General features: G+C 49.4%; 4 protein-coding genes across 4 annotated transcripts, besides 2 other annotated features; 3 read left to right on the plus strand and 1 right to left on the minus strand.

Moving 5' to 3' along the window:
• Positions 1-501: part of a sequence feature (contig 1.154 2658..34335(1)) that runs on past the window's edge.
• Positions 502-11573: part of a sequence feature (contig 1.155 5053..40523(1)) that runs on past the window's edge.
• Positions 1416-2983, plus strand: ANIA_08521 (FAD-dependent oxidoreductase; the record flags this gene model as incomplete). The annotated part of the gene is made up of 2 exons (XM_676698.1): positions 1416-1674; positions 1833-2983. The coding sequence occupies 2 exons, from the start codon at positions 1416-1418 to the stop codon at positions 2981-2983; spliced, it is 1410 nt and encodes a 469-aa protein (XP_681790.1).
• Positions 3361-4615, minus strand: ANIA_08522 (alpha/beta hydrolase; the record flags this gene model as incomplete). Its single annotated transcript, XM_676699.1, has 2 exons — positions 3361-4375; positions 4425-4615. 2 exons carry the CDS (start codon positions 4613-4615, stop codon positions 3361-3363), a joined length of 1206 nt encoding a protein of 401 aa, XP_681791.1.
• ANIA_08523 (uncharacterized protein) lies at positions 5042-6199 on the plus strand (the record flags this gene model as incomplete). The annotated part of the gene is made up of 1 exon (XM_676700.1): positions 5042-6199. One exon carries the CDS (start codon positions 5042-5044, stop codon positions 6197-6199), a length of 1158 nt encoding a protein of 385 aa, XP_681792.1.
• On the plus strand, positions 8730-11571 carry ANIA_08524 (uncharacterized protein; the record flags this gene model as incomplete). The annotated part of the gene is made up of 7 exons (XM_676701.1): positions 8730-8888; positions 8966-9224; positions 9455-9583; positions 9642-10089; positions 10170-10653; positions 10862-11108; positions 11231-11571. 7 exons carry the CDS (start codon positions 8730-8732, stop codon positions 11569-11571), a joined length of 2067 nt encoding a protein of 688 aa, XP_681793.1.

Genomic DNA, 11573 nt, shown 5'->3' on the forward strand with positions numbered 1-11573 from the left:
ATTAAGAATACGACTATGCATTGCTGGGTTCAGTCACCCTAGTAGATTAGAGTCTCATCGCTTCCATTTTATTCTAGTCAGGCTACCTTTGGTCGTACGCCATGGCTCGAGCATCTGTCTGGCAATCAGTAGGCGTCTGGATGGTTGCCTGGCTCAAATACCTTCAGCTTAGCGAACATGAAATCCTACCTTGCATTACGTTTATACACTGCTTACCCACTATTGACTTCTGTCACCCTATACTCTAACTACATGCATGCAAAATACCCCGCATTGCGGGTGGTTAGCGATGCAGACAAGGCTGCATATAATCAGAATATTTGGCTATAGTACAAGGTACATAGCTACTCAAAGACAATCTGAGATTCTTTGAAAGGCAAAGTTTACTATGCCTGTTTTAAGCCAGGCGAATATATGTCGAATGTCGAGACCGTATTTTCTTCGCATACCGCACGGCTTTCAGACCCATCAGCCTACTTATTCCCTACTGATTCCTAGAACCACCATACCCTTTCATCAATCAAGATTCGATTATTTAACGCGATAGCCATTCAGGCAGCAGAGAGATATGTAATGATCTCCATACAGACGCAGATGAGGTGGGATAGGTAGTCATCTTTATTCCATCGAAACAACCATGGACCCTTTCCTCTAAATACCTTCCTCTGACCCAACAGCCCGTCATCTTTCATGTCATACTGCCATAGGTTTAACTTGGCACTCTATTCGGAGTACCTCACTCGAAGGGTAAAGCTCAGCGAAACGGCCATAGTGAGGGGCTTTTTTTTGCTGTTTTACTCGTAGATTGGGAAGAACAAAAGCTGACCAGTAAAATATGGAGATTTCCAGCTAGGACCTTCAGTGACTGACAAAGGACTGTTGAATTTTGCAATAGATACCTCTCACACCCCTTATACCCCAGAGCCTATAGCATTGCTATATAAGCGCCAGAAAGTTACACCCTATTCTCACCGTGACACGACTGGAATCTCAGCCAGCTTGCTTGTATGCTTGCTCACCCGCTTCGACGCGAACCTCTGGATGAACAGTGCGGTATTAGATATCCTCACAGGCTCAAACTCACCAAGTGGATACATCTCGATATTATTCATAGAGATTGATAGAAGGAAGAAATAGCAAAGGAAACGCATAACCATCTTGTGCTTTATGGCCACTTAGCCGGCAAAGGAGTGCGCTCATGATCTCAGAGGAACACCTCTGTCCGTATAAAGCGCTCTAACTGTACCATTTTGTGTTATGCGCCCAGGTTCCTGATTCAGAGTTACTTTCTGGAAGATCGCGATCATATAGTCTCCAGTGCAGAAAATGGAATACCCCAGCGGCATGCGGATTCAGCACCTCGGATACATTGCCGACCCAGTCGAAGCAAGCCGAATTTGTTGGTTTCATAATCCATGAACCTCAAAATACCTGTAGAGACAAAATATGAAACACCGAGCGACCTTCGCATGAATGGCCGGAGAGTGCACGTGTTCGATGTCGAATTTAGCAATGTGGTCCGTGGGTGGTCCGTGGCCAGAATTTCCCGATTAAGCAATCGGGCCGCGGATATAGCACCCCTGTTGAGTATAAAGGCGATGCTAGCGGGAAACAACAACTCTCTACATGCAAGACCTCAATTCATCAGAGAATATAATGTTCTTATCACGGAAGGTATGTTCGCCAACAAACACTCACCAGGCATTCCTAACTCAAGTAGGCGATCATCATCGGCGCCGGCCCAGCAGGCCTCTCCGCCGCGCTGCGCCTCCACCAAACAACAAACATCACGCCCGTAATATACGAACTGCGACCTAAACCCACGACACTAGGGGGAGCAATTGGCGTTTCTGCAAATGGCCTTCGCCTCTTCGACCGTCTTGGAGTGTACGAGTCCCTGTCCAAACGGGGCAGCAGCCGCAGTGACTTCGCCGTGCATTCCCTTAGTGGAGGACGGCTAGGTGGTCTTGACGATTTCGCCGCTCGCGCACGAGCAGAGATGGGGTACGGGTATATGAGAATCAAGCGGGCGGATGTGGTCGACGTTCTGCTGGAAGCTGTACGAAAGGCTGGAATTCCAGTTCATTTCGGACGGAAGATCACTGGGATTGACGATACCAGCGCGGGTGAGGGGGCCGATGTTGGTGTTAGGTTCGAGGATGGATCATCAGATAGTGCTGATATGTTGATGGGTTGCGATGGGATCCATTCGGCGGTCAGGAGGTTGTATGTCGACCGCGATCTGAAACTAGAGTACTCTGGTCTGTCCGGGCTTTTCTCGATTATTCCCACGGCACAGTTGCCGAGTTTCGTGACCGATCAGTTGACGGGATTGAATGTGACTCTAACTGAGAAAGGGATGTTCATGGCAGCGCCATGCACGGCAGCGATGGACGAGGTATACTGGGGCTTTCAGCGGGAGATTCCTGTGCCGGATCCGCAGGATGACAGAGACGGATGGGAGGTCCGCGGACGGCAAGAGGTGGATGGGTTCAAGGGTAATCTGCATGAGATACTAGCTAGCGGAAGGGGAGACTGGACGGATGCGCTGAGACAACTCGTGGACGCGACAGATGTGATGAAATTCTACCCGATATACCGGCTACCACTCGGGGGCACATGGTCGCGTGGCCGCTGCTTGCTGCTCGGAGACGCTGCACACGCAACGCAGCCACATGCGGGTCAGGGTGTCTCTCTGGCCGTGGAGGATGTCTTTTTGGTCTCCCGGTTACTGGCAGATCCCTCTCGGTCTGTTGAAGAAGCGTTTACATTGTTTCAGCAGATTAGAAGGCCACGCGTGGCCGAAATCCACGAGACAGCAGCGCAAAATGCAGGAGCTCGCAAGGAGACGGGACCAATTACTCAGTGGCTGAGAGAAAATGCCCTTCGAATTGCACTTTCCACTCGCTTGGGCTTGGGGATTGGGCAGCAGTTATTGGGCCAGAGGTACACCATCTATGATGTCGACACGGAGCAGATCTGAATATATTTTGTACTCCGGACGGCAGACAGGCTTGCCTTGGGTAGGGGACTTGATTTCAGGGAAGTGCCGTGGTACCGGTTCTTCGAATTTCTTTCTTCTTTTCCATATAAATGCTAGACACAACGGGATTGTACGATAGGATCGAGGACGTTTCGTCTTTATATCTTTAGAAGTTTAGTAGACGGATAGACAATAGTAATTCTCAAGCGTTAAGCTTTAATCTGAGAGGTAGCGAAATAACCAAATATTTAGGGATTGTCATGACGATAACACGAGCAGACAGAATGTACGTGTAGTTATCTCAACTGTTTACGACAGTTTAGTAGCCATTGATAGTATTGCCAGGGCCGAAATGGCAAAATGTTTGAAGACCAGCGTCACCCGGACGGTTCTGCCCGGATGACTTTCAGTATATTCATCGCTAGCTCTCTGTATCCCACCATCAAATCACTGGGGAATTGCTCATCCCGTGGCAGAGCCAGCAACCGGCTGTGCTGCGTGAATGCTTCTGCACACTGCCACGCATGGTCCTTTCCAGTGGCAACGTCAAGAACAACATCAGCTGTATCCACCTTGGCCTGCATCACAAAATCCTCGATATCGTAGAGAAAAACGAGCTCTTCAGAGCCGGCGGTTACCCAGGTTCGAGCAGGAAGTATGTCAGCCCACGATCCACGCGCCTCACGTCCAAGGGCAAAGTTGCCGTAGAGCACATCTAGCTCAGGAGTCACATCGCGCAGTAACCATTTACAGTACGTATCAAGTGAGCGCTTGAAGAGCCGCTCTTCCCAGTGCAGATCTAGCACGCGGGGATGGGATGTGTGCAGGTTGGTCCAGGGGCTCACTAGCACGGCAGCTGCTGGGCGCAAGTCTCGGCCATTCTCGTCGACTGAACGACGGCGTCGCTCAAATAACCCGACGAGCAGCGACAGTATGAGATGCGCTCCAGCCGAATCCCCAATTACAACGACCTTCGACGGATCAACACCCATGTCGCCGCACAGCCAGTCATACGCCGCCAACGCCTCATCTCGCTGCTTCGGGAATACCCCTCTCGGTGAGAGTGTGTAATCCAGCGAGAATATGGCCGTGGTTATGTTATGCTGTTGGAGCGTCTCGGCGAGAAGAACGTGCTCTGGAGCGCCGGCACTTGGATGGCCCGTCACATACCCACCACCGTGAGCATGAAAGACCACGAGATCAGCATTGCGAGGATGGACAGCTTCCTCAGACATTCCACGACATATCCAGTAACCACAGAATTTTGGCGTCCTAACCGGCTCGAACAGATGCGTGAGATGTCCATAACGAGTAGAGTGTTTGAGGCTTGACCCGCTCGTATCCGAGGCTGTGTACCATTGCCAGACCGAGAGCGGGACGTGGTTTCCTATACTATCTAGGCGTCAGATCAAGGAGACAATATGCTACAAAGGCAACGTACCAGGTCATGACATGTCGAAACAGGTGTTCTCGCACGGGTGGGGGCTTATAGGTCTGGTTCCAGGGCAACCAACGACGGAGCAGCGTTGTTCCAATGACCCACGGTACCCTGAAGCATAGGGTAAAGCTAGTTTGGATCAGGTCGAGGATCGTGACTGGGAGGTCTGGGTTTGGCTCAAGGATAGGCCCCATCGCGTGAAGACATGGTCTAGGTAAGCAACCACTGCAATTCAAAGTGCGGGGAGAAACAATTTATTCCAGTATTCTATACAGCCTAATATCCGGTTCGAAATTGGATTTAGCCGACATTGCTCTAATATTCCTGCGGTCAGTGCAGACAATCAATGCCATGATTTCTACCAGCAGGTGTTGGTTGTTGGTTGTATCACTTGCAAATAAACGCCACGAAACGGCTTCAGTATTTGTGGCACATGTCCGTCAAGATCGCACCAGGGCCAGGCCTCGGGATCGCAAGGCATTCCATAAGGGGAGGTGGGCCTGTTGATCAATCGTAGCAACTAGGAAAAGTTCCGGTCGATCCCGTTGGGGTCAAAACATATATTTCTGACCTCACCTGCCTCAGCCGCATGTCAGCAAGCAATTCACTTTTCATCCACCATGGCCACGAAGCTCATTCTTCCTCTGCTCAGTGCGCTGGTCTTCTACACCATTTTCTACCTCTTCGAGATCAATGGCGCAAGTAAGCTGGTGAAAGAGTCCGTTGCGACTGGAAAACTCCCCGGCAGCGATGCAGCGCTGCGCAAGGTGTATACCGGAATCGCGCCCATTGACGAGCTCATGGAGATCCTCGTCGTCTTCTTTTGGCCTACCACCGATGGCAGCAACCTCTCCCTGCTAGTGCATACGATCGGTTTCTCAGGGACCTTTGGATCCGCCTGGGTTTTGGTTACGCTAGAGTCGTGGAGGAAAGGGAATGCCTGGAAAATGGTGGCATTCCCAGTGGTCTTTGGCTTGATCGCACAAGTCATGACATTTGCTTTTTCAGCGCCCCTCTACTTTGCCATCCATCTGTTCACCTCGGCGACGGCGATCAGACCAACCGCGGAGAATATTCGCGTCCCTAGGGCAGTTCTGAACGCCATCCCGTTGGTGTTTGTGATCGGGTACATGGTGCCGTCAGGCCTCTTGCTTCTGCCGGTGTCCGAGCAGGTCACCACAGATCTGAAGCAGATCTTTATCGCGCTCTGGCAACCGTGGCCCGCATACGTCTCGATCCTGCTCACCCTGGTCCATGTCTTCTTCTCGCCGTTCACCCGCAACGATGGCAATGTCGAAGGCGGCCGTGCGACCCTGCATTCGTTCCGATGGGTCTACGCATTCGCTTTCGCCAATACCGCCCTGACGCATATCATCGCATGGGTGATCCCTCTCTCGACCGTTGCCACGCCCTCGCTGTTCAAGGAAGAGTACCTGCATCCGCTCCATCCGCTCGTTGTGTACGACATTCCGAAACCATGGGAGGCGCCGGTTCTCGTCGAGAGCGTTGGCGCTGGCGCGCATGCGTTCCTTCGCTGGGATTATCTCATTGGCTCGACGGGTGTTCTGATTTGGGCTTTGAGCTTGTACCGGGCTGGCCACCGTCTTGTGTACGGCCAGGTGGGGTGCGTCGGGCTCGTGTTCAAGGTCGCTGCGTTGACGATTTTGACTGGGCCAGTCGGAGCGGCTGTTGAGTTGATATGGGAGAGAGATGAGTTGGTATTCAATGAGTTGGGGGGCGTGAAAAGAGCGGCCCCAGTGGGTAAGAAGCTTGCGTAATTGCAAATCGGTCTGTTGAGTCTGCTCGAGGCGACGGAATGTGTCGCATCGAAAGATGTGTCAGGTGGTGAGACAGCAATGTGTGGCACAACCTATACAAATGTCTTCTGTATGTAGGCAAGCGAGATCTCAACAAATTTGGGTCGCCACTTCCATTGATGATCTGTCAGCTCATAACTAGAGCATTTTCCATTTCACTCATTTCCTAATACAATTAACAGATCCTGTTCACCTACCGTCTTTCACTATATACGCAACATGTCAGACGTCCTTAGCAGTTGAGTCTCACTCCTAGCTGTCATCCTTAGGAGTGAGTATCTTTTCTTTTTTATGCGAAATTCTCAGGTTTATGGAGGAATGGCTGAAACGCACGAGGAGATCGAACTACTTGGTCACTTCACCTCTTGCTTGCTGAACACAGCCTATTATAAAGGTGCAAGATAGAGGACGTCTGTTGATAAAAGACAGAAAGAGAGAGTTCTGGGGTAGGAGGAGACTGTGAGTTGAGACTAGTATCTTGACGCCAGCGCACAGGCTTGAATATCCCCAGCCGACTGAAGAGTCCGCCCGCTAAAATAATAAGGATATGAGGTACTACCAAGCAGTAATGCTTTCTCCCGTCGGTTTTTCCCTAATAGGGTTTTCGATCAGGGGATTGCCGGTACGGTGGCCTATGCAGCAGTATCTCACATAATGCCCGTCCGGAACTGTCCAGCTCCTCGAATGAAACGTTCTTCGAAGAATTGCTGCGTGAACGCACTTTGACCCATTCTCCTTCTCCAGAACAACCCCAAACTCCGTGATCCTCTTGCGATAACAAGTACGGCGAGCGCATGGAGGCACATTGCCTTCGAACTTGACCTGACCCAGCTTATGTACCGTTGACCAAGAAAACAACACAATGCCGACATCACTTGACCAAATTTACCCAGCTTTCTGCTCGTTTATGCCCCGAGTGGGCACTACATCGACAGGTGTTGACCAGCAGTTTCATGCCGGCTTGTCAGTTACCAACCGGCACCCGAGCGTTGTTGTCGACCGTATGTGACGGCTAGTCATATATGGAACTTTCCTGTTTGGGATATCGGAACTGCAAGCTCCGGCTCGCCGATGCTTATGCAGAGACTTCAGCTATTTCCACGGTTCAAAAGTTATGTCTCTTCCAACTGCCGTATTAGGCTAGGTTGATTATTATTTCTTGTGTATTTAAAGCTGCTCTATAGAGCTAGATTGTAAGAATCAGACCCTCATTCTTTTATATTATTCGTTAGTTGATGCTGGTAATTACGTCTAATCCGACGCTCTATAGTTGTCAACCGAGAACTTACGCCGATTCATGTTCTGTAATTGCTCGTTCGAGTCTTTTGGGAATAGATGACAAAAAGCGATGGGTCTTCAGCAAGAAGCATCATTGGTCTAGTGGTAGAATTCATCGTTGCCATCGATGAGGCCCGTGTTCGATTCACGGATGATGCAGCTTAAACTTTTTTTTGGCTTGTAACAGCCTGGGTATGCGCGGTGCATGACGGGACGAGAGTCACTATTTTGACGTTGCCATAGAGCTTCTCGTCAAGTCAGCATTCCATGCTGCTATGAGAATGATTCAGCCGCTTCCAAACTTCCAGGGGCGCTTTAATACTTCACCTGATTGTGCCAATCTGTATCTTAGGGTCCTGGCTAGAGCATGCCTTAGCCTGAACTGTATCCCTTTCCAAACAATAGGCTTTACATATTGTAGCAGAAAGTATGACCTTTACACTTTGTCCATTGCTGAAGTTGGTAATGATGTCCACCCCGCCAGTAGATTTTGTTGTACTGGTGACCGGGCGGCTTCGACAGACATCGAACCCACTTGTACATTTTCAGAACACACTCATTCTGACAGATAACTGGAGATTACCATCGAGCTATGTCATTTTGCCGCTGTCGGAACTCTACACCTCACTCTGACTCGGCCCAATTTAGGGTTGGAAAGCCTGACAACCGGATGAGGGCTCTTTGTACTCAGCAATATCTACGACGTGCATGTCCTACCCCCGTATCCCAGTCTTGAGCATGCCTCGCATCGGCATCCCTACTTTCCCATGGATGACTATAAAGACACCTACACAAATTGTGATAGAGAGATTATGTCCTTCAATACATTGGATTAGTTGTAGACCTTGGACATAGCAGAACCGACACTGGTAACCTCGATAACCGAAGGCGATGTCTCCATAAGGAGTCGAAGAAATGTTTCGCTGGCTGGAGAGCCCGGTACAGTCAGAGTTATGCTTTCATGAAAATACATAATTAGAGGCTTGGCATAAATGAATAGTTCAGGCTAATATAATCATGCATTATGCCCAGCGGCCTCAGCCTCACTCCTTACCCCTCTTTCCAGCAAGTAAGGTTCGAGTGAAGCGCTTCATTTATCTCTACAATTTCTAGTTCGACTTGCGCCTAGCCTTCGAATCGCGGCAAGATCAGATTTGTATGTGCAAATTGGCGCAGAATACTTCTCGGACACCACTGCCACCTGCGGCCCACAATGTCTGATCCAGACCAGTACACTGTTGGTTGGATATGTGCCTTGCAGACAGAATATGTTGCTGCTCGAGCTTTTCTCGACAAGAAACATAGTCTCCCGGAGACGCTTTCGCCTAACGATAACAATCACTATACACTGGGAGAAATAGGCGGTCATCAGGTTGTTATTGCTGTTCTGCCAGATGGAGAATACGGCACATCATCAGTTGCTGGAGTAGCTAGGGACATGGTACACAGTTTTCCACACATTCGTTTTGGGCTCATGGTTGGTATGGTGGCGGGGTACCCACAAGGCATGACATTCGTCTTGTCCTACGCGCAGCCGTTTCTGGGCTTCAAGCACAATATGAAGAGGAGGGCCACCGGTTGAGGGAGAGCATTCACACCGTGCTTGAAGGCAATAAACGGCTGAAGCGAAAATTTGCACGGCCTCCTTTGGAAAGTGATCGACTTTTTGACAGCCATTTTGTTCACTCAAATTCTGAGGGAAGCTGCGGTGAGTTCTGCGACAGTTCGAGATTGGTTTTGCGACCAAAGCGAACGGACGAGGACGATGACCCTGTGATTCACTATGGCTTAATAGCATCTGGAAATAGGGTGTCAAGGACGCAACGTTTCGTGACAAGCTAGCAGTGGAGCAGGATGTTCTATGCTTTGAAATGGAAGCGGCGGGACTAATGAACCATTTCCCCTGCCTGGTCATCCGTGGTGTATGTGACTATGCAGACTCGCACAAAAGCAAAGAATGGCAAGGCTGGGCTGCAATGGTTGCAGCTGCATATACAAGAGATCTCTTGTATCAAACCGTCCCTCATCGGGTAAAAGCTGAACGAAAAGCTAGTGAAGTTTTGGACGGTTAGTTCCAGATGCCTTTAATACTTGATTTCTCATAATAAGAGTTGCTATTTGGCAGGGATTAGAAATCGACTGGACAATATATTCGAGAACATTCATGATCTCCATTCAATAACCGCCGGATCTGCGCAAGAAATTAGAGCCCTTGCCGAGAGTACTGATCTAAAGGAGTTACCAATTGCTGCGGGAGTTAAATTTGGAACCTATATGGACCAGCATGAGGAAGGATGTCTCCAAGGGACTCGAGAAGAGCTACTTGACGAGACTTTTAAGTGGACTGTCTCACCAGAAGGAAAATGCATGTTCTGGCTCAATGGTTTGGCTGGAACTGGCAAGTCCACAATATCACGAACCATTGCAAAATCCTTCCAGAAACAAGGGTTGTTAGGGGCAAGCTTTTTCTTCAAGAGAGGTGAAGGAGATCGTGGCAACGCAGCTCGGTTCTTTCCGACACTCACCAAGCAGCTCTTTACGAATATCCCGGAGCTGCGCTGGCTATTCTACAGGTTATTCGGGATAACCCAGGAATTTCAACCAAACCACTTAAGGAGCAGTTTAATGAGCTCATTTACAAACCACTCCAAAGTCTGAATCAATCCAAACTTCAGAACTCACCTTTAATGATTGTGGTTGATGCACTAGATGAATGGGAACATGAAAATGAAATCCACATCATTCTCCAGCTCTTGCCACGGGTTCAAGAGTTCAAATATCCCTACTTGCGGTTCTTTATTACCAGTCGACCTGAGCTGCCTATCAGATTAGGCTTCCGGACAATTGGTCATCACAATTTAATACTCCATGAGGTTCCCGAGCCTTTAATAGAACGCGACATATCCATGTTCTTGGAAAACAAACTCAATGCAATCAGGCACGAGCAATCTCTTCCTCCAGATTGGCCTGGTAACGCAAATTTCCGAACACTTGTTACCATGTCAGTGCCGTTATTCATCTTTGCTGCCACCATATGTCGTCTGTTTGCGGATCACAACTTGGACCCAGGGCAATGCCTTGCTGAAATCCTCAAATATCAGAACCAAGAGTCAAAGTTGGACGGAACATATCTTCCAGTAATGGACCGCCTGGTTTCCAGATATAGTGGGACAAGAGATGGCTCCAAAAGATTTTCAAAGCGAAGCGTAACAGGCAATTAGCCGAAGTCAGCATGGGCATTATTGTGTATGCGGCTCAGAAAAGCTTGAGAAGTTCTCATCAATAACTCACCGCCGAACTCATCTCAAAGACACGGGGTTAAAGCGGTTAAATAAGGCTTTGCAGCTTCTCACGAATGCATTAATGGGAGACGTCCGCCTGGCGCAAAAGGACCAAACCAGAAAATCATTTACCTGGGATCGCTACGAAATCAGCAGTCTGAAGGCACGGCGTCCATTCTTTGTACTGCTGGTCTGGGCCTCGTTGATCGGCAGTACAAAGGAGGAGAACGGGTATATATACCATCTACTCGACAAGAAGTGGAATGGCCGCAGGAGTGCTGTTTTCAAGCGTATGCGGAAGGGTGATAAACGTAAGTAGCTGAACCCCGTACCACATACTCTTGGGCTGACGCTTCGAAGGCTCTTGTCACCAGTTGCTCGCGATGTCATGAGCGTCATTTGACAATATATAATATTGCCATGCCGCACTCAGATTGCCGAGTCATACGGCTGATCGACCCTATAACGGGCATCAATCGGCTCCGTCACAATCCAATTAGGCTGATAGATTATTTGATAATGAATTGCGAAAATCATCGACGAAATCATTCGCTATGTTCTCTCTCTGCCCTGAATGTATCCGACCAGTGTATTCCCAGACAACAGCCGCAGCCGATATATCACCACCTACGAGCATTCAAGAAAAGGGCAAACACTCTTATTCGAGTCCGATATAGTAGCATGCAGAGCTCTAAGAAGTGCGAAAGCCAGATAAGTGCTATCCCCGGTCTCCGACGCCGGCGCCGAACCCGAGTCCGGGCCCGCGGAGCATGAGG

The sequence above is a fragment of the Aspergillus nidulans genome, chromosome V (assembly GCF_000011425.1).
Source record: "Aspergillus nidulans FGSC A4 chromosome V".
Lineage (NCBI taxonomy): Eukaryota > Fungi > Ascomycota > Eurotiomycetes > Eurotiales > Aspergillaceae > Aspergillus > Aspergillus nidulans.